Here is a 21,087-nt window from a genome sequence, read left to right on the forward strand (position 1 = left end):
ATTTGTCATATTTTATTTTTATTTGTTTTATTTAAAATAATTTATGAGTTTTTTTTAATTTCATCCTTTAAATTTTTTATAAATAAAACTTAAAAATATTTTACCACTTATTTTTATGACATTATTAAATATCAAAAAATTATTTATTTTTTACTAATTCATTTTCCATTAAAATCGCTTTTCAAAATAAAAATAAGCTGTGCCAAGTACAAATTATAAACCTTCCCACAAAGGAGAAATTTCAACCAAAAAAGAAAAGGGAATCACCTGCAACTCTTCGTAAACCAATGCCAATTGAAAGCCGTGCACTGTATGCAACGGCAAAAAAACATTCACTCAAGATTGTCAAACATAACGAAGAGACTTAGAAAAACACCAAGAAATAAAAAAGATAGAAGATTACAAGTAGGCTAGCCTTGGAATGAATCAACAACTTCCCTATATCAGATACAAACAAGACTCTGATTAGTAGCCAAGTTGCCTCATTAACCCAATATACTAAACACGGATCCATGGAATTCTTAGTCAAGGAAATTAATCTGGTGTGGATTACATGTGAGAGTCGAATTGAAGTTATAAATTTTCACGACCAAGTTGCAGTTGATGCTTATTTTATTCTTGTCAACTTGGGACAGACCGTGGTTGTTCGGTTGATAGATGCTCCTAACAGTTCATGGTTGAGGTCATCTTCGAGAGGCCAACAGTTTTGCTAGTTGATGGTGGTGTATCCATCAAATCCAACCCATGGTTTTGCTACTTATAATACCACTATAAGATGCGTATCCCTCTCCAGAAGAGTCAACAATTTAACCTCGGTAAAAGACTTCTCGAAGACTTCAAAATCGAAACTGTAGCTTGGTGTCCGCTAGTGATGCACATTGCCATGCCGAGACCAACTCGGTTTCTCGTTTTAATATTGGAACTTACCATTTCTTTCGTTCCTTGTCTGTCTGTATAATGTCGGGGAACCATGCGCCAGGAGGAGGCTATGGGTTTTTTTTTATAATGAAATTCTATATATATGCAAAAGCTTACGAACATGACTGTACACCATCTCCAACTACTGAATTAGAGGTATATTCATATATGTTAGCCACTCACCTTTTTTTTTTCTTCTAGTGTGGGTATTTTCCACAATCACCTTGCATATGCATCTCAACAACAATATAAAGAGTCGAAATTTGACCACGAATATAATTAAGCACAGACATGTTCACAAGTAATGGTAGCAGGAGCTTTCTCCAATCACGGTCAAGTTCCGGTCAAACTTCCGGTCTGGCCAAGGAATGGATAACCGCATAATTAAAGTATCCACCATGCCTTTGTCCGGTGACTTCGGATGAAGGAAGCTCCGTTCAAGCGATACGCTCATAGCTCACAGATGAAAAAAGGCTGATGTTGAAGTAAAGGCACGTGGGCCTCTTTTGGACCAAAAGGATTACTGTCGGCTTGATGCCCATGGATTATAATCTCAAAAGACAGGAAGCCCGGTCCAGTTAATTATATGGAGCCCAAAAAGTAAGGCCAGGCTAGAAAGGCAGCAAAAAAAATTGTGGATTCAACTTCCTGTTACTATTTCAGCAAGAAAAGAGGTGATGATCGATAGAACTTTATGGGTTTGCATCAGAAGATAAAACATAAAAGACAAGTATGCAAGTAAATTACTGATGCAAAACAAGCTATAAATGTCATTATTGACTAGAAGCAGCATCTCAATTATTAAAATAAACCATGTTCCATGTAAAATATGATCCCGTGAAACATCAAAGCAGAGAAATTTATCAGATGATTCAGGTACTTGCATTTCAAGCTAAAATGAGTTATCATGATGTCGTCAGTGCGGGCAGGTTTTAAAGCACCAGATTCTTTAACCTAGCATGTCAAGATTTAACATGTATGTACGCATAAGGTTTTGAACAAAGTTTTCCCAACGCAATTAGGAATGTGATTTTGAATGATAATCTAACAGCATTGGAAATGAAATGACAGAAAACTAAACCAGTTCGTTAAGCTAAACAGCATTAGGATATATTATTCTGCTGACAAAGAAACTGCTTGAACAACTTGGACATGGAGCTTATTCTGAATGGCCAAGACATGGTTCAGCAAGTTATTATATTTGCCGTTAGCTCCATTGCAGCAATTACTTGAACCTTTGGAACCACAGAGAAACATAAGCAATACTGACGCCCTGATAATATAAAATGAAAAACAGATATAATGATTAAGCTAGAGAAAGACAAAAAAACCAAGAGGAAACTGTAACAAAACCAGGAAATTTCTTACTCTTTAAGGAAGGTAGTCTACCATCAACTTGTTGAAGCCTTCTCGTTCTTCATTATCATATGGAATGACTTAACCCGGTCCTCCTCTACTATCTCCCGTAATACATCATCCTCAATCTTTTCTGCTTGCCAACGAGAAGGGTCCTCCACAAATTCCTCACTAAATATCATGCGTGAGACCCATTCCTTCCATGCTGTCCTACGATACTTGTCCTCTTCAACTGTGCCTGTTGCCAGAAGCTGATACACATAAACCATCTTCTGTTGGCCAGGCCTAAAAGCTCGTGCAATGGCCTGCTTTGTCTTGGAAGGATTCCACTCCGAGTCCAAAAGAATTACCCGTGAAGCTGCTGTCAAGCTTATTCCCTCAGCACAAGCTGTAATTGATGCAAGCAGAACCCTTGAAGGCCCTCCCAATTCCTCAAACTTATCCATCACTCTTCCTCGTTCAAACAGCTCTAGTTCCCCTGTAAGAACCAGGATTTCTTTACCCTGCTGCCATCTAAAGATATTCTCAAACAATTCAAGGAATAATTTAATGGGTGCAATGTTGTGGCAAAAGATCAGAACCTTCTCGTTCTTGACTACACGATACACAAGATTCAACACAAACATCACCTTGGACCCTTTCTTACAATCAAATCTTAACTTCTCAAGTTCCATCAGTTCCTCCAGATTATAAAATTTTTTAACACAGACAGAAGAATTGACCAATGAAGGATGTATTGAAGCAAGAGTTATCAAAAGCTCTACTTCCAGGGGGTATCCTGGGCATTTTTCCATTATTTTATGGAGTTTCACCAAAATCTGATGTTGAATATCTGTTGGATTCATCAATATGGTGTAAATCTGTAGACCAGGAAGGGTGTCAGAAGCTGTGCCTTCATACACGTCAATGAACCCATTAGTCATGTTTCTCAGCATATTCAAACCCTGCATTTTCTCTTCAGCCTCATCCGAATTAATTTTGCTTGCAATGTTATCTATGAAGAATTTTCTGGCGCGAGATTCCAGCAAATGACGTGCTTTTTGTGCCCCTTTCTTTTTCCTATTAAACTTAGGGTCTAATGCCTTCAGAACTTCTTTGATAAACATTGGTCTTGCCAGAGAAAGGGTGTTGAAATATTCACAAAAATTATTCTGAAACAAAGTACCTGAAAGCAATATTCTCAGATCTGTTTCCACTTTCATCAAAACCTTTCTCAACCTTGATTTTGTACTCCTGGGGTTGTGTCCTTCATCAAGTATCAACATTCCAGGACTCTCTCGCAGCACTTTAGCCATATATTTTCTGTGGTTGTACTTCGAGTCTTCTCTCATCAATGTCAGAAATGAGGTATAGCCCATGACAAGCACACTTGGTTGTGCATGCCACTTTTGCATTTTCTCCAGGCAATCCAAAATATGCACAACATCCTGGCTGGGCCTTGGACCTGATCCTCGAAGCACTGCTGGAGTCTGCTTGAAGACTCTAGAAGATCTGGTGCCATGGATAAGATGAACTGGAACAGGGATTTCCCACTTGATAAATTCCTTGTACCAGGTATAGAGAGTTGTCTTTGGAGCAAGGACCAGAGGCCGTTTTCCTGGAAACAACTTCAAGTAGCTGACAAGGAATGCAATGATGAGAAATGTTTTTCCAGCTCCAGGAGTATGAGAAACAACACAACCACCTATCTTCTTAGATGTTTTTTCCATACGTGCCGGTACCAAGGATCCAGCAGTGTTCTTCCATAGAAACTCAAAAGCCTTTTTCTGGTGCATGTGTAATTTCGGTCTGAGCTCAGGGATCAAGTCCCAAACATTGTCATTCACTTCTGATACAGGCACATCTTCACCTGAAGTATGATTGCCAAAAAGACTCGAGCCCTCATCTTCATCAGGTTTAAGCTCCAAATCCTCTTCATTCTGTGGCTTACTTTCTGCAGTCCAGCCTGTGTGTTCCATCTAGAGAAATGTAAACGTGCATAGTATAATTAGGATTCTGTTTGAAACAATAGCATTAGATACTCCCATAGAAAATGGTTGAAACTGAACAACAGAAGTTGGAGCCTGCCATTAAACTACCCCACGGTCCCCACCTAGGAGACTACGGTCAAAGACCAACCAAAATGCAATGAGATGAAATTCAGTATATATTACACGAGCAGTAGGATACCTAATTATAACTACTAAGTGCCTCCCCTTCATACTCACTCGTCTATCCAGAGGGCTAATAAACGAGGTACAGCAGCCACATTGAAAACATTGGCATCATGGATTTAAAAATTTGACTTACAAATGGTGCTGAAACATATTTTATTTCAGTTTTCACAAAGCCGCATATTTGGCATAATATCCCAATTTCTTCATCTAGTTTGAATTCGTGCTGGCAATTTTTCTGTGTAGTCTGAGTGGAAAGTAGAGCCTGCAAATCCTTGAGCCAATCAGAAACGGTAATGAAGAAAAACATATGGTACAAGTGATATGAATATATAAATATAACGCACCTGTACAAAAAAGAATCAAATCAAATTAACAGTTCTACCTCATTATCTTCAAGTATATATGCTGATGCCAGGCATAGTTCCATCTCTCTCCACAACATTTCAGTTTCTGAGCTTTCTCCATCATCCTTAACTGAAGATGGTTCCATTTTCTCCTTCTGATCTGAGCTATGTTTTGCTTTAAACTCTTCCCACTGGTCAATAATGCGTGGTACCTCCTTTGACTTGATTGTGGCATCGATGTTCTTCATATAAGAACTTATGAGTTTATTGTACGCACCAGCACTTAAGGCTGTCCGCTTGTATGTCATTGGCGCACAAGAGTCATCCTGCTTTAAATGTGTGGATCGGTATCTTGCTCTTTGAACTTTCTTAGTAGAAAATTTTCCGCCCCATCCATTTCCAAACATCAAATCTTCACCAAGATCATTCTTCCTGTGCACAGCAGGAGAACTCCTTTTTCTGTAATAACTAATTGGAAATTCAATAAACGCTGGTGAATAATGTTCAGGAGTCTTCACAGGGGAATCAAATTGTTCAAAGGTTGCCAGAACATCTTCAGTATGCACAGGAACAATAGCAAGTTGATCTTGGTGTTCTCTTCTGTTAGCCACGCCTGATTTAACCTCCCTAATTTGAGTTCCATGCTTTTTTCTGTTAGCCATGCCTGATTCAGCATCCCTGAGTCGAGTTTGGTGTTCTATTCGGTTAGCCATGGTTGACTTTTGGCGTTTTCTTCTCTTAGCCATGCCTGCTCGAACCTCTCCGGGCTTAGTTTGGTGCTCTCTTCTGTTAACCACATTTGATTTAATCTCCTTCAGGTAAGTCTTGGTTCTGGAAACAGGGATACCTTCCAAGAGTTCTAGTTTAGGAGAACTAACTCCCACTTCGTTGCATGTTTGCTCTTCTGCACAACTTGCACCTGCATGTGTCCCAAACAGGTATGCCAGTGGTAAGTGCATTTCTTCTTCTTCTTCTTCTTCTTCTTCTGCCTTCCACTTCAGTGGTGTGTATGGCAGGGATCTTACCCAGCCAATTTCTGTCTCTGCAGGAGCATCACAGGCAAGGAAGCGCTCAGGTTGTACATTTTGACGCTTTGACCGCCGCAAACTCATAACATCATAGCATGGTGATTGTTCAGTCCCACTGGTTTCACTAATATGGCCTGCTTCACTACAAGCATCAGTGGGAACCAATAGGACCACAAATGGGGTTGAAATACTGTCTTTCACTTTGAAAGTTACACAATTTATGTGATTATTAGATTTTAATGAACAGTGCTCATTCTCACCACCCAAAATTTGGTAGACAATTTTATTTTGGACTGACCTTACATCAAATTCAACTTGCTTCAGAACTGATGCTACAAGCAGCCATGTAAGGTCAGCTGAAAACCTCCCCCAAAAGAGTTTGCTTCTTTGTACTAAAGAACAGTCCTCACAAAATTCCCAACGGTAGAACTGAGCTTCTTGCTGATTGTTGTCTGCTTCACATGGATCATTGTCAAGTTTCTGAAGAACAGAAATTTCGTTGATTCCTACTGCTTCAGTTTCTTTACTAAGTCTGGCTCTCTCTGAACCAAGAGGGCCTTGGTTAACATAGAGGTTAACAAAAAATTGACATGAGCAGTGAGATACATGAGGTTTCCGCTTGATAGAACTTATCTTAGCATCAACCCACACCTGCATGAGAAAGAGCATATGAAAAACAACATTAAATATGAACATCACAACTTTTGAAATTTAACTGCTGCAAAATTTAATGGGAAGCTCTTTCAAGCAGGAAAATTATCATGTATTCTGTTGGTGACAGGGATATTAGAGGAAGCAATTCAATGTTTTGTGCATTATGATGTGCATTTATTAAGCCATAAGAACTTTTTCAACCATGTTTAAGTCTTGTGCTGTTCTAAAGAAATGCAAACAGTTGAAAACACTCAATAAGCAAGATTGTGATAAATGTACACCATCTATAGCCCTCTCATAGTTACAGAGCTTTCAGTAATGCAGCAACATGAAAAGGTCACTTACAGGTTCTGAATTTCCTTCCCCAGTATTCTTTGCACGCTCAGAAGATGAAAGCACACAAATATCAATACCAGGCCTCAGAAAGCAGGTGCAATCAGATAAAGTAGCTTTCCTCGACTTAACTCGAATGTTTGAGAAAGGACCCTTCTCCTCAATTCTATGATGGCTATCTACAAAATGCACAGCCATAGCCCCATCCCTGATTTGTATAAGCTCCACGCTTTGCCAAGAGCCACAGCATAAGGCCTCAAAAGCTAAGCGAATAGAGCATCAATAGAACCATATTAAAAAGATAGTTATCACATCACGTGATGCATATACAATTGCAAAAAATATTTCGGGAATCCATAGCCATTTGAAAAATGAAACCATCCAGGTTTCAACAACTTAAATCAGAATATTCTTAACGATCAAACACACAGATTTCCTCGCTGCATAAATATCAAGGACAAATGATTTTTAAGATTAAAAAAATCTGAATTTGATGGTTCACACCATCAATTTGTCTTTTATGATTGTCCCATCTTAGCTCAAACATTATGTGGCTCTGACAATTTGGCTATCCAAAAAACACATAAATGCTTATATAACTTCCACAGGCCAATAATTTACGATAATACATGAACCTATATTTAGCATGGACTCCTTGCTCAGAATAACAAAAACTTATGCTCCTCAGTATTGGGGCTCGCTCCTAAGTAAAGTTAAGGATAACATTAGAAATAAACAAAGAGAGAGAGTAACGGAATTAAGGAGGTAATACATACGGTGTGCATTAAATGGATGCTTGGACTGATGTAAACGCTTTCTCTTCATTGTTAATCAGCAAAGAAGCTAATTCTCTTCAGCAAACCCTGAGATAGTCGAAAGAAAATGAGAGCATCAACATATACTCAAGGAGATGCATTCAAACTTGAAACCAATTAATGTTCATGAACTACATGAAATTCCACCAAAGTAGCTTTTCTTTATCTAGTAATTTAGATTTGATGCAACAAGCTTTTACCAGTAAATTCCAAGTGAGTGAACAGTCCTTTGAGCCACAATGCAATAATCCAGGCTGCATAAATGAGGATTCAAACTATAGATGTGAGCCTCAACAGCTCATCCCAGGCTCCCCCGTTTTCCACTTGGCTAAACCAGTGGGGAATGACGAGTCCCACAAAATAGGTCAATGAGCATCTGCATTTTGTCTAATGGTTCTCACCTCTGCAAAACAAAGACTGGAGAGAGTTGGAGTTTTACACTTGTCACTTTAAGAGGGGGAAAAAAACGGAAAAGAAAAGAAATGGTAAGATTGACAAGCAGTGCCATGGCATCATTATTGTTTTTGGTGCCAATTGTTTTCCTTGGTATTGCCATACCATCAATTATTTAATATAGCCATGACAGAGTTCAGTCCAAGTCTAGTGCTATCATTTCAAGCCAGGGTGATCAAAATAATGCCTTCTTGCTTTCACCTGTGAAATTTTTACAAGGACTGGTTCGCTCGTTGGTCCAGCACAGTTTTAACTAGTTGATGCAAGGGACCCTACGGTTTATAACTGTTTGGAGTGGTAAACCACGAGAGTGTGATTGGTTTGGTGGAATGAACCAGCTCCATGCAATAGTTTATCGCTTTTACCTCAAGGATTCTTGTTCTACGAAATAGAAAATTAAAAGGAAAAAAAAACCAGAAAGAAACGTGATTATTTACACTCCCATTAGTGAGTAGTGACTTTCGCTCTCTTTTCCTGGTTATAAATCCATGATACGGTAAATTAATCGGCAATTAATACATGATGTTGAGTATGAGACTTCTGTGGTAAGTAGTTAAGCAACAATATTTACAACCCCCTTTTCTTCTTTTCTTTTTTTTTTTCTCACTGGAAAAATGAAGGGGAAATCCACCTTTTTACCATTCTAGCAATCATTCCCTAGAAAGTAATGTTGCAAAAAAAATCTCCTCTTTTTCAACCCCAAAAAGAAATCTAAGAAACACTCGAGCTTAAACCAGTCAAAACCCCTTGTCAGTATCAGTTTTATATCAGAAAGGAAGACAGAGCAGAGGGTTGTCTCAACAGACATGAAAGAAAAAAAAGAGAGGCATGTAAAAGGAAAGGAAGTTATTATACTAAAAGTAAAATACCTGAACAGAACTTCTGTGTCTGATAAAAAGGCAGATTCAGGTGAGTTATGATGGAAAAGAGTTAGGCTCCGGCAAGGTTTTCATCGAGAAAGAGACACTGAGCCATGAAAATGGAGTGGACTTGGAGATGTGGATGCTCGGTACCCCCTAGAACCGAGAGGGGAATAGTGGGGCGAAGAATCCTATAAGTGGTCTGGGTCACTGGGAACATCGGGGTTTGTGTTATTGCGTTGGTAAAGTCATAGGTGTCTTGTTCGTGGTGAACCAGTTGGCCTGTTTGGTAGTAAATTCATGTGTTTGGTCTGTTTTGGGAGTACATGCTCTATGTACAGCGGTCAAACAGTGACGTGTGAAGGAAAGGAGTGAATTACTGTAATATGTAAAGGGATCACTGTGATTTTTCTTTTTTCTTTTTTCTTTTTTTATTTTGATCCCTTTATTTTTTTTGTTTTAATATTTTTTTTATTAATATAAATATTCCAATCAGTTTTTATGTTCTCAATTAATTTCATATATTTAAAATTGATAATTATATAAATTTTTAAAATTTTAAAATTTATAAAATTCATATTGATATAAGTTGAACTGAAATCTTCAAGGTTTTCAATATTATATTTATTCAAAACTGATATCGATGATTTGGTTTTTATATTTACATGTGAGCATCTTGTGATATCCGTCCCCAAGAGGTGTAGCGTGGTGGTAAAGGGCTTGAGATCTGCACAACAGGTCTTGAATTCGAGTCAGGGCGTGCACTTTTTATAAGAGCCTGGGACAGCCGGGGTTTTACTTACTTATCTGAGCCCACAAAGTGCGCTTTCCAGAAAGTGGGGTTTCCTCGAATCCAAAAAAAAAAAAAAATCTTGTGATATCCGAGGAATATTGCCTCACTTGATCATGCCTTGGAATATCTCTTAAATTCTAGGTCTCTGCACAAATAACATGTCCTTGCGTACGTTAAGAGTTCAACTGGAATTGTTGCTATCTGAGCTGATAATATTTGAAGAAACGTGATGCAGGAGATTGGAACATGGTGGTGTTGGCGGCGTATTTATGAGGCCATCACTAACAATTTTCTTTTAAAAAATAGGGTATCAGAATTATGCTCAATAAGAAGACCACTTCTTATACTTCTTGTTTTTTTTTTCCGAGAACGAACCTTTTAATTTCCATATTGCACCGTCGTGGGGTTCTAAATATCAAAAGAGAAAAAACATAATTAAATGGTATTGTAGTTTATATTTTTTATTTAAAAATATATTTTAAAAATTATTTATTTTTAACTAGTAAATCAAAATTATATAACAAAATTAATATATATATGTATATATTAATTTAATATTATTTAAAACAAATATATTTAAAAAAAACCGACACAGACAAAAGTTGTATTTGATATTGTGTTTTAGAAGTGTTTTTAAAAAATTTTAATTTTTTTTCTAAAATTAATATATTTTTAATATTTTTATATTATTTTGATAGGTTAATATTAAAAATAATTTTAAAAAATAAAAAAAATTATTTTAATATCTTTTAAAATAAAAAATATTTTAAAAAATAATTATTCTTACACTTCCAAGTTTCAACTAGCATGAGAATATTACACTCGACTTTGACGAGGTAAGTAAGAAAAAAAAAAAAAAAAAAAAGGCTGGACTGGGGCACGCACCACGGAATACCGATTCTTTTTTCCCGCTGCAAATTATGTTTGTGACGTAGCAAAACGAAAAAAAGTGACTTCTCTTCAATTATTTTCGAGGGAAAAAATTAGTAGACAGAGCTTAAGGAAAGTGATAAGGTCAAAAGAACTTTCGTCGTTAAGTACACGTTAGTGGCTAGCCAAAGGCCATAGGCTATAGCCCAGGGTCAAGATCACAGGAGCTGTCCAACTACGAAACCTAACAGGGTGGTGTGTCGTCAGTCTTCTTTTGCAGACCTAAAATGCCAGCATCTTTTTTCGAGATTTGTCGTTCTCATCCAGACTTCTAGTGCTCCGAGCTAATAAAACGCGCGCTCTGGGCACTCATAACGGGAACCGGGCTTTAATTATATCAAGATCTACGTACGATGCCCAGGCCCATAATCTATTATTGACCTGAATTCGTAGATAGCCCATACAATCTATGATCAATGGGAAAAAAAAGGTTTTGGATTTTTTTTTTATTACTAAAAAGAAGAGAAATAAATGGGTTTTGAGCGGTGGTGTTAGAAAGCACACGGTCAGCGAGATTCCCTGGGGTCTCATCTAAGGCACTGGGAATAAATTATCCGTTGATTCGAACTGCTTTTCTTCCGTCTCATGAATTTGAGCTTTTGTTCCTTTGATTGAGCTACTCCAGACAATTTCAGTGACAGAGAGATAGGCGCATTGCATCGAACGAGAAAGATAGAAGCAAGTAATTTTTTTCTATCGGACGCGGACTTCCACCTTAGCTTCCATGTCATTTAGATAACACGTATAGTATTATAATGGATAATGACAGATATTTTAAAAAAATATTTTTTATTTAAAGATATATTAAAATAATATTTTTTATTGTTTAAAATTAATTTTTAAATTAACATATGAAAACATCAAATAAAAAATATAATTTCAAGCAAATAAAAAAATATTGTAGTAACATGTTTGTACGAATGATTCGCTTGCAATGCGTTTAAATAAGTTAGTAACTGAATTAATTACTACAAATAGATGAGACCAGCAAAATAGAATGTCTGAAAGACCCGTAAACACAATACAAAAAAAAAAATACAAAAAAATAAAATAAATATATATATATATATATATATATATATATATATATATATATATATATATATATACACCCACTAAATGAATGACGAGATCTCTAGCTTAGTTCACTAACATCAGTTCGATTAACAATTGCTTTTCAAGTTTGGCTTCTAATTTGCAAAATGCAAAGCAAGGGACTAAAAAACCAGTTTACATCATAATCTACGAGCCTTCAATCAGCCTAGAAACATAAACACTATTTTCCTTGAGAAAACGCTACAAAGCTGTCAAAATCCTAAGCTGAAGTACCCCTCTGCTCCTGTCATCCCAGAATCAATTTCCCCTAGCAGCTCTTCTACGCTGAAGATCTCATCCCAGCCGTAGCTGTGCAAGTCATTGGTCCACGAAGGATTTTCTGATTGAATCTTCAGCTCATCTTGACTCAGCTTGCTATTTTTTTCAACTCCCCGAGAACAATCCTCAACATGTTGGCTTGATACATTCGGTTCGTAAACCTCAGTTTGGCTTGATACATTCTGCTCGCAAACCTCAGCTTGGCTTGATATATTTGTCATCCAATCCTCAGCATGGCTTAATACATTCTGGTTAGGATCCTCGTACGCACAAACCTCGGAGTGGGTTGATGTGGTGACGGAGTCAGCAGGACTTGCAGCTGAATAATAGTTTGATGGTGTCCCAGCAGAGAAGTTATCCTTCGATGAGCTTGTTGAATTCACCACATCTGGAATGTTTAAACGAGCACAAGGACCATACATAGCTCGTGCGGCATTATCATAGGCAAGAGCAGCTTCATAGGCAGTAGGAAAAGTACCAAGCCATAGCCTAGGCCCTCTGTTTGGCTCCCGAATCTCAGCAACCCACTTCCCCCATGTCCTCTGTCTCACACCTCTGTAATTGCAGACTGAATTCTCTGGCCCTCCTTTACCTTTCATGCACCCCTTCTTTGAGCCCTTGGCAGGAACTTTACGAACTGGTTTCTTACCTCCATCAACTTGAGCATCAAGAGACTCATTGTAATCCTTCCACTTTTGAAGGGTTTCAGCTACAGATTTATTACTTGGCCTTTTCCTCTTCTTAGCAGAGTCCATGGACATGGAAGTGGCGTTAGAACCTTGAGTAAGAGTACCCATATTCTCGATCTCAGGACCCAATAATTATGATCCCAGTACTGGATAACTACAAGAGTTTCAGAATCTGCAGTAGATAGAAAAGTAAAATTAGGCCCTACTGCCACAAACTTGAACAGGAGAAACACAATAAAATAACAAATCTCTAAATCTCCAAAGAGTGACTCCACTGCAGCTAATGTTCGATATATGTGTGTACATAGAGAACCAACTAATTCTCATCCTCTCGGGCCAACAAATTTACTTGTTCGTAAAGTTTTCTCTATTTTGTCCTATTTTAAGTTTTCCTCTTCCGAGAAGGAGATTTTTCCTTGACTAGCAAGGAATAAATCTCTATCAATTAACGCCCTTAAAAGAGTACGTATTATTAAGCAGCACGGAGAGAGTTGTCTTGACCACCAAGTATATCAATAACCCAGACAGCAAGAAGATTTCCTCGGTAACCAAACAGGCCCACAAAAACTTAACAAAGAAGATCTAATTTCTAGAACAAGAATTTACCACAACACAAACACCAACAAGCTTTGTAATAGCTCACAATCCAATTGGGTTTTTAATACCCAGAATTTCTTCCAATTATAATAACTCCAAATTCTGAAACCCTAACCCGGAAAGCGAAATTCACCTATCAAACACCAAGAAACCAGAGATTACCACCAATTAAACAAAGCCCAGGTCCCCAATTCAATCAATCAAACCCTAGAAACAAAAACGAAGCTGAATATATATATATATAACCTTAGGCTGAGATTAACCAACAAACCTGTCAACAAATGGCGAAGAAATTCGCTTCAAGAAATCAAAATCTTCGAGGCCCGACACGAATCACTTAAATTTCCTTGACTTCTAATTCTCTTGTGGAATTGTTGTAGTACGATGATTTCCTTCTCTTTTCAGCGCGTTTCTTTCTTTTCTTTTTTGTTCGCCGTGGAGAGAGAAAATGAGAGGCTTTAAAAGAAACAGAGTTGTCACGCACAGCTTTTTAATTGATTAATCGAGAAATCTTTAGAAGCTCGAGCGCTACCGAGATATTTATAGACTTTTATCTGGATACTTTTGTAAATTAGATTTTTTAAATCGATGACGTGTCGATTTTACATTGGTGGCACTATGTATTCGAATCTAGTGACACCTGGTAACGCGAACCTTCTCGAACCTAGAGAGGCTCTCGTCTCTACATGGCACCAAAGGAATTCCCCTCTTGAGGCCTTGAGGCCTCTTTCTGACTGGTTTCTACCTGATGCTTCCTTGAAATTTCCATTTTGCCATTTAAACTTGTTTATTCCATCCTTTTGTTTCATTTTAATTGCCATTGGTTTTTAAACATAATATTTTAATAGAGATAATTTGTTCTGTTTGATCTTTTGAAGGTATTTTAATTTGTTCGTAAATTCAGCATACTAAAATAAGAAACTAATTTTTCTAATAGATATGGTTTCAAAATCTAAAATGTATATTATTTAAAATTATGCAAACGTTATTCTTGAAATACATGGATTGTTAATAATTTATAAGTTTGTGTTTTGAGTATGAATTTTTTTTATCATAACAAAAGGTTATCTAGAACATCAAAAGCAAATAATTAATATTGTTATTGTTTTTAATCTAATGAGTTAACTTTAAAAACTCATTACATTACTATTTATTCAATCCAAATTTAAAATTAAATAAAGTAAAAATTATATTGAAATGATTCAATCAACTTGGTCGATTAAAAAATAACCTAGTTAATGGTTAAAAAAGTTTGAGGTTTAAATTGAGGGGAAAAAACAATGAAAATGACTAAAAAATTCCTTATCTAATCTAGATTTGAAATTAAATTGTGTGGGGTTATCACAACATGACTCAATCAACTTGATTGATTCAAGGGCAGCCCAATCAACAAAAAAAAAAGGATGAAACTAAAAAAAAATAACAAAATTAATAAAAAAAACATGTGAACTTGACTTCCTATCCTATTTATGTTTAAAATTAAAATAAAAATTATTCTAACATGATCTAGTTATGTTAGTTGGTCTAAACATAATCTACGTGTGATTTTTTTTAATGGTTTTAGTATAGTAGGGTAATAATCAATACATGTCGAAAAAATGAACATTTTTCATCTATTAAAATTAAATATTCATTTGTGAAGCAAACATTCATGAGAATGCTATGTCTGCGTAGCAGAGACTTCACATGGAGAAGCTTATGTCTGCTATGGACTAAAATTGACTCTATCTTACAAGTGCTATTTTTGGTAGATGTGTGATTTGGTTGCTAAGTCATTCCATGTACCAGTGAAAAAAACAAAGATAGATAAGGACCACTCGAAAAAAAAAAAACAAAAACATAGAGAAACATAAGAACACAAGTCTGAGTTTCAGCTCAGCATTGCAGGATCAAATAAGAAACGGTTACTGTAAATTATCTTGGACGTTTAAGTTTCAGTCCAGCTATATTGAATTTGTTTTGTCAGTATTTTTCAGTAGTACGAATAAGGTTATTATTGAAGGTTCAATGTGTATTTGAAGTTTTTCTCTCTCTCTTTCCTCTCTTAATTGTAATTTATGTTGGCCATTTAAAGGGTGTTTGGAAAATGTGGTAGCAGTTGCTTTTCAAATAGTTTTTCGTGCCGAAAAGTATGCCAATAATGTTTTTTCATTTTTTTAAAATCATTTTTAATATCAGCACATCAAAACGATCCAGAAAGTACAAACCGAACTCAATTTTAACAAACAAAAAAAAATTGAATTTTTTCAAAAAACTGTTTGAACCGCAGTGCCAAACAGCATAATAATTTGTTTGAAATGTTCCATTTTTTATCATAATATCATAACATGTACCCAAATGTGATGGTCAACCAAACTTCTTTACCTGTGTTGTTTGAGCATTTTTTAAAAATTATATTGATACGTAAAAATGCCCATTTTTTTCCTCCCATAGAGCAACAGTCCAATGTTGAGTTGGTGCTAGTTTATTTATAGTGTTTTTTCTGCAACTTTTTTTTAAAAAAAAAAAATCTTAAATCTAAAAAAAACAATATCTAAACTAGCAAAAACTTTTTAGCATTGTCATGAATCTCGACAGATTTTTCAAACTTGAAAAATTATGTGGAAGTTGTTCTAATATAATATTGTTTACTAGATTGATTCAAAGAAAATTAATTAATTTAATACTAAATGATAAAATTAAATAAAAATCTCATATTAAACGACAAAATTTAAAAAAAAAAATAAAAATGGGTAAAAAAACTTATATTAACGAATAAAATTGAAAAATAAAATAAAAAAGGGCAATTTTTTTTTATTACAAGATAAAAAACAATTTATCACTAGCCCAATACCGAAAAAATAAAATTAAAATAAATCTATGTATTAAAAAATAAAATAAAATAAAAACAAAAAAAAATCTAGAAGACCCAATGAAAACAAAACACATGGAATTGAAAAATTAAAACCTAGAAGATAAAAAAAAAAAAAAAGGTCGAGAAACCCAAATGGCCAATTTAAAAAAAAACCACAAGGCTTTTGAAAAAACTTAAACCCAGGCACTTGGTTTTTTATTTTTTTTCCACTCCTTTTTTTTTAAAACAAAAATCACAATTTATGTTTGTTTTAAAAGAAATATTGCGCTAGTGTGCAAGTCATGCTATCCATTTGAGTTATGACACAGAGTTAATATAAAATAACCAAAAAAACATATTAATCAATTTAAGTCTGTTTTAAATGAAATACTGTGCTTCATAGAAGTTAAATCCGTGATTTCTGATAGGCAACACGCAGAAACAACTCAAGCTAAGACACGAAGTTGATTTAAAATAATTTAAAAAAACTTTATTAATATAATTTACTGTTTATAAACAATTTAAAATGCAGTTAAATCGAGTGTCAACAGTTTTTAGCTGCTAGTATAATATTACGAAAAACGTGTACCGTGATGTAACAAAGGTATTGCTATTCTGATGTTTCCTTGGAGGGTAATTATTTACACGGTAGCTTTAGCTTTTAAAATAAATTGTGTAAACATCAAGTTTGGTAAAATTAAAACTCAATTTACTATGTGTATAGGACCTATATATTTTATGTTGAAATTGCCGACTTGCACAGAATAGCTAAGAGTTGTTTCTCCTCCTGCCGCGTCTATGTCCAGGTGAATTCTAACTTTGGCATTGTTTACATGAATTGTCTCAACTATTCACTAGACCGCATCCGAATAAGAAAAAAATTACTTTTTTAAAATTATATTTTACTTGAAAAATTAATGTAGCTTTTGCGGAATTTAATAACACTATATAAATTAAAAGGATATCGCATGATGATGTAGCTTTTGCAGAATTTGATCGTAATTTTCAATTTTGTTTATGGTGATATTTTATCTGAATTTGTTGCAAGATAAAAAAACTATGAAAATTATAGTTCTTATATGATGAATTTCATACATGATGAAATTATAGATAAATTAATAGAATAATAAAAAATATTTGATATAAAGTATTATTTATTTAATGATGTAATAGTGGTAGTTAAATCTATAATATTTAAATTAAAAACCATCAATATTAATATATATCTTTTTTAGTTATCTTATAACCTCAATTTGAAAAAGCATGTTTAACCAAACACTTAAATTATTTTTTATTCAACTTCAATTTCAATAATAATTTTAATTAAATATATATAAATATCAAACCAACCTCAACTAAAAATATTTTTCAAACCATAACTATAAAAAATACAACAATACAAAACACACTTTTAATCCATACATGTCACCGCGTTTCAAAACAACGTGAAAGCAATCGTGTCCGTGGGTGTGTGTAGTGTCACCCATAATGCCATCATTGACGACATTCAAAAGAAAACAACCCGCTGAACAGCGACGGATCGCTTGAGGTGGCAAAGCATCCACGTTTCTTACAAGGAAGTGACGATCTTTATAACGACGTATTTTCCGAGGAAGTGACGATTTTTAGGGCGTGGGAGCCGAGGCACATTCCAACCCCCTAGTCATTCCGTGGTCGGTACTCGGCCCATATTTATTCATTCATAGATGGGCTTAGGCCCAAAATCATGACGGAACTCAAAATTTATCTCGGTACACATGGCTCAGACTAGCCTTCCCGAACACGAGCTCCCTAAGAGCAAACGTCATCTGCTTGGAATTTTGGAAGCCTCAAGACCCAATCAGTCCAGAGCACGTCACCCTCGGGATTGGACATGGGGAGCACCTTGATGGTCCAGCATGCTGACACCCCAAACAAGAAGAGATCTTCCTGGTCCATTCAAAATCTTGGATGAGACCTGTACACTAGACGCGTTTGTGATTGTGGTATTTATTATTTTTTAAAATATTTTTTAATAAATATATTAAAATAATATATATTTTAAAAATTTATTTTTCATATCAATATGTTAAAAAATTTAAAAAGGTTTGAATGTATTATTAACGAAGAGAAACAAAAACAGCTCTGGAAAATCAATAAAAAAAGATGGCAGCTCTTGTTTCTAAGGCTAGTAAGCCCAGAGAGGAAGAATACAATAATGAAATATGTCCCCAAATGCAGGGAAGAACAACATGGGAAATTGACTACAAGAAACAGAAAAAAAGGTGAAAGAAAATGCTATAGTTGTTGGCTTCTATGAGTGTCAACAATGGGTAAAATCTTCTTTTATGTATTGATATCAATTAACATATTGGCAGATCGGCTGGAGGAGGCTCGACACTCTGTAAAATCCCAACCCCCTCTTCTACCAAAAACGCCATGGCCAGACCCCATGTGATGTGAACATCCAAGTGACAGTGCATTAGCCACACACCTGTTTATTTATCACAAAAAAATGTTAATGAGCTTAATGTTCAAATTGAAGCAGATCATGGATCAACTTTAGATCAACTTTAAATTACCTGGGTTGTCAGCAACAAATCTAATAACCGCCCATCCATTCACGGGTACTGCAACTGTATTCCTCATTGGTGGATCAACAAGGTTGAATTTGGATTTATCAGTTTTGGGATTGAAATTCCCAAATCCTTCAGCGATGATGTAGAAGTCGTATCCATGGAGATGGATCGGATGGTTTTCTGGTGTGACAATGCTCGTGTCCTGTAGCACAATCTGCACCCTTGATCCGTACTTCAACTTGTACAGCTTAGTTCCACGAGCAGGTTGAAAGAGGGAACGACTAACATTGCCAGTGTAGTCAAATTTTACTGGTGGTTTTGCTGGAAAATCGGTGGTGAAAACTCCAGGAATGTTTTGCTTATATGCTTGCAGTAACGAGGCTTTTGAAGGAAACACGAAGGACACATTGTTCATACTAGCAGTGAAACGAGTGCCGTTGGGTCCTTGACACCGCCTGGCTCTAAAGTTTTTAGGACAATTGTCGAGTCCTAGGCCGATTGTGAAGAAGAGGTTCTCATCAATATCGGTCGGGACCTCAACTTTTCGAGGACTTCTAAGGCTTCTACTGAAGGCTGTGACTGTATTTGTGTCATTGTAAGCTGGAAGTGGCGGCATAAATGGTTTCTTTGTACACTTCGCAGGGCAAAGAACAGATTTGTATTCAAGAATGGCAGTGGTGGTAGTATTATCAAATGGTGCATTTTGCGCACTTTGATAAGCTCGGGCTGCCATGTAATATCGGCCAGGTAGTTGGTCGCCAGAGATCAAAACATCTGTGGTTTGGCCAGGTCCTAACATGATGACCGAGGTGGTAAAGGGCTTGAGATAGGAGGCATCAGCACCGACAACTGTAAACTTGTGGTTGGCTATGGTGAAGAAAAGTGGTTGATTGAGTGCAGCATTGATGACTCGGAGGAGGTTTGTCTCACCAGAGTCGATCGGAACTATGGTAGTATCTGCAACAATATCAGGTCCATGAGATCATCATCTATGAAATACTGATGCGATGAGGCTTCTGTGCACTAATCTAATTTCAGTTATTTTCGTTTGAAGTCTTGGAAACAGTCTTCGTCTCCCTAAAAGGCCATTGGGCTACACCCCACTAAGCCCACAAAGAATTCTTAGATCGTTACAGCTTGCAATATTTTCATAAAGCTAGAATGACTTTTTTTGGAAAAAGATGATTGTGGAATAGCAACTAAGCTATTCTCACAGGGCTCTTCTGATGTAGTTCTGCAGGTCCTACATTGTTTATTTACTACAGCACTGCTTGTGAGAATTAAGCAAAATACACAGTGGTTAATTTACCTTTGCTGGAGCAGTTATAAAGATCACCAGGTTGACCGTTAATGGTATAAGCATCAGATATATTAGGAGCCGCTCCGGTTCTAGTGGCCTCCCTCACCACATCAATAGGGTTCGTATCCCACCATTCACCTGAACATCATGGTTCGTTAGAATCAACAATTGTAACAAGCGAATGTTTATTTGATTACTCTGTCGAAATTCACAGATTCAGTAATTAACAATGATTTGCGAGGAAATTAATGATGGATAGCTGATTACCAAGGAGTATGGGTGTTTCACGCTTTGGCTTAAAGAATGGATACGATGATCCTTCTCTTGGATGGATGATAAGAGCACCATAAACAGTGGCTCTAAGCCAGGAGCTATGAGCGTGCCACCAGAGTGTTCCTTCTTGTCCTTCAACAGTAAACCTGTAGGTGTAACTCCCACCTGGTCTAATTGGGCATTGCGTCACAAATTCTGGCCCATCTGCCCAGCCCGTTCTCATTTGCCTAATACCGTGCCTGCACAAAAAAAACGCCACACGCTCCATAGTCCATATAATGATTTGTCATAAACATATATATATATATATATATATATATGAACAGTTTGGAAAAGTTGAAAGACACTGATGATATTAATTACCAGTGAATGGTAACATTATATCGGGCTCTGTTCACAACTTTTACAACTAGAGTGTCTCCGTTCTTCACTTCCAAGGTTGGCCCCGGGAACATTCCGTTTACTGTGATGCTGTTGTGGGTTTTGCACAGCCTTTTCACTTTTGCTGCTTGAACCTGTTCAAAATGTATCAAATTAATGTCAGGAGAAAGAGGAAGGGGGGTAATTTATAGATTACACACACACACAAACACAAGCAAGGAGAATGGAGTTATTTAGACATACAATAAAATCATGGTGGTGGGTTTTTGCAATAGCTAATGACATTGCTGAGGCCAGAAGCAGGAGGAAGAAGAAAGAACAATGGCGATTGGCAAAGATACGGTTGATAGCCTCCATTTTCTTCTTTTTTGTTTAAGACACCAAGCCTTTCCTTGAAAGGTGATTGATTAAGATAAGTGGCGATGAAATTAGGGAGTTAAGG

At 36.2% G+C, this 21,087-nt stretch overlaps 3 protein-coding genes across 6 annotated transcripts; all 3 read right to left on the reverse strand.

Annotated features, from left to right (window-relative positions):
• Positions 1-1,777: 1,777 nt before the first annotated feature.
• On the reverse strand, positions 1,778-9,258 carry LOC118055908 (SNF2 domain-containing protein CLASSY 1). 2 transcript variants are annotated; one of them, XM_035067941.2, is made up of 8 exons: positions 8,927-9,258; positions 7,805-8,007; positions 7,566-7,652; positions 6,802-7,052; positions 4,813-6,453; positions 4,564-4,692; positions 2,287-4,232; positions 1,778-2,191 (listed from the first exon to the last, which is right to left on the reverse strand). In XM_035067941.2, the coding sequence occupies exons 3-7, from the start codon at positions 7,612-7,614 to the stop codon at positions 2,310-2,312; spliced, it is 3,993 nt and encodes a 1,330-aa protein (XP_034923832.1). In that variant the 5' UTR covers positions 7,615-7,652; positions 7,805-8,007; positions 8,927-9,258; the 3' UTR covers positions 1,778-2,191; positions 2,287-2,309. The 2 variants fall into 2 exon arrangements, with proteins under 2 accessions (XP_034923832.1, XP_034923831.1); XM_035067940.2 differs by having other exon boundaries at positions 7,805-8,021.
• Positions 9,259-11,756: 2,498 nt separating this feature from the next.
• On the reverse strand, positions 11,757-13,811 carry LOC118055906 (dehydration-responsive element-binding protein 2C). Of its 3 annotated transcripts, none has more exons than XM_073410682.1 (3): positions 13,572-13,811; positions 12,181-12,875; positions 11,757-12,147 (listed from the first exon to the last, which is right to left on the reverse strand). In XM_073410682.1, the coding sequence occupies exons 2-3, from the start codon at positions 12,809-12,811 to the stop codon at positions 11,948-11,950; spliced, it is 831 nt and encodes a 276-aa protein (XP_073266783.1). In that variant the 5' UTR covers positions 12,812-12,875; positions 13,572-13,811; the 3' UTR covers positions 11,757-11,947. The 3 variants fall into 3 exon arrangements, with proteins under 3 accessions (XP_073266783.1, XP_034923829.1, XP_034923828.1); XM_035067938.2 differs by adding an exon at positions 13,310-13,433 and having other exon boundaries at positions 11,757-12,875; XM_035067937.2 differs by having other exon boundaries at positions 11,757-12,875.
• A 4,454-nt stretch (positions 13,812-18,265) lies between these two features.
• LOC118055905 (laccase-12) lies at positions 18,266-21,087 on the reverse strand. Its single transcript, XM_035067936.2, has 6 exons — positions 20,889-21,087; positions 20,628-20,779; positions 20,259-20,503; positions 20,001-20,129; positions 18,695-19,648; positions 18,266-18,606 (listed from the first exon to the last, which is right to left on the reverse strand). The coding sequence occupies exons 1-6, from the start codon at positions 21,000-21,002 to the stop codon at positions 18,476-18,478; spliced, it is 1,725 nt and encodes a 574-aa protein (XP_034923827.1). The 5' UTR covers positions 21,003-21,087; the 3' UTR covers positions 18,266-18,475.

The sequence above is a fragment of the Populus alba genome, chromosome 8 (assembly GCF_005239225.2).
Source record: "Populus alba chromosome 8, ASM523922v2, whole genome shotgun sequence".
NCBI lineage: Eukaryota > Viridiplantae > Streptophyta > Magnoliopsida > Malpighiales > Salicaceae > Populus > Populus alba.

Coding starts and splice junctions, on each gene's coding strand:
- LOC118055908 (XM_035067941.2), bottom strand. CDS start 7,614: ATGAAGAGAAAGCGTTTACATCAGTCCAAGCATCCATTTAATGCACAC. Junction 6,454..6,801: donor GGGAAGGAAATTCAGAACCT/GTAAGTGACCTT, acceptor TTTCTCATGCAG/GTGTGGGTTGATGCTAAGAT. Junction 4,693..4,812: donor ATATACTTGAAGATAATGAG/GTAGAACTGTTA, acceptor AAGGATTTGCAG/GCTCTACTTTCCACTCAGAC.
- LOC118055906 (XM_035067937.2), bottom strand. CDS start 12,811: ATGGGTACTCTTACTCAAGGTTCTAACGCCACTTCCATGTCCATGGAC.
- LOC118055905 (XM_035067936.2), bottom strand. CDS start 21,002: ATGGAGGCTATCAACCGTATCTTTGCCAATCGCCATTGTTCTTTCTTC. Junction 20,780..20,888: donor CCCACCACCATGATTTTATT/GTATGTCTAAAT, acceptor CATTTTGAACAG/GTTCAAGCAGCAAAAGTGAA. Junction 20,130..20,258: donor TGAAACACCCATACTCCTTG/GTAATCAGCTAT, acceptor CATGATGTTCAG/GTGAATGGTGGGATACGAAC.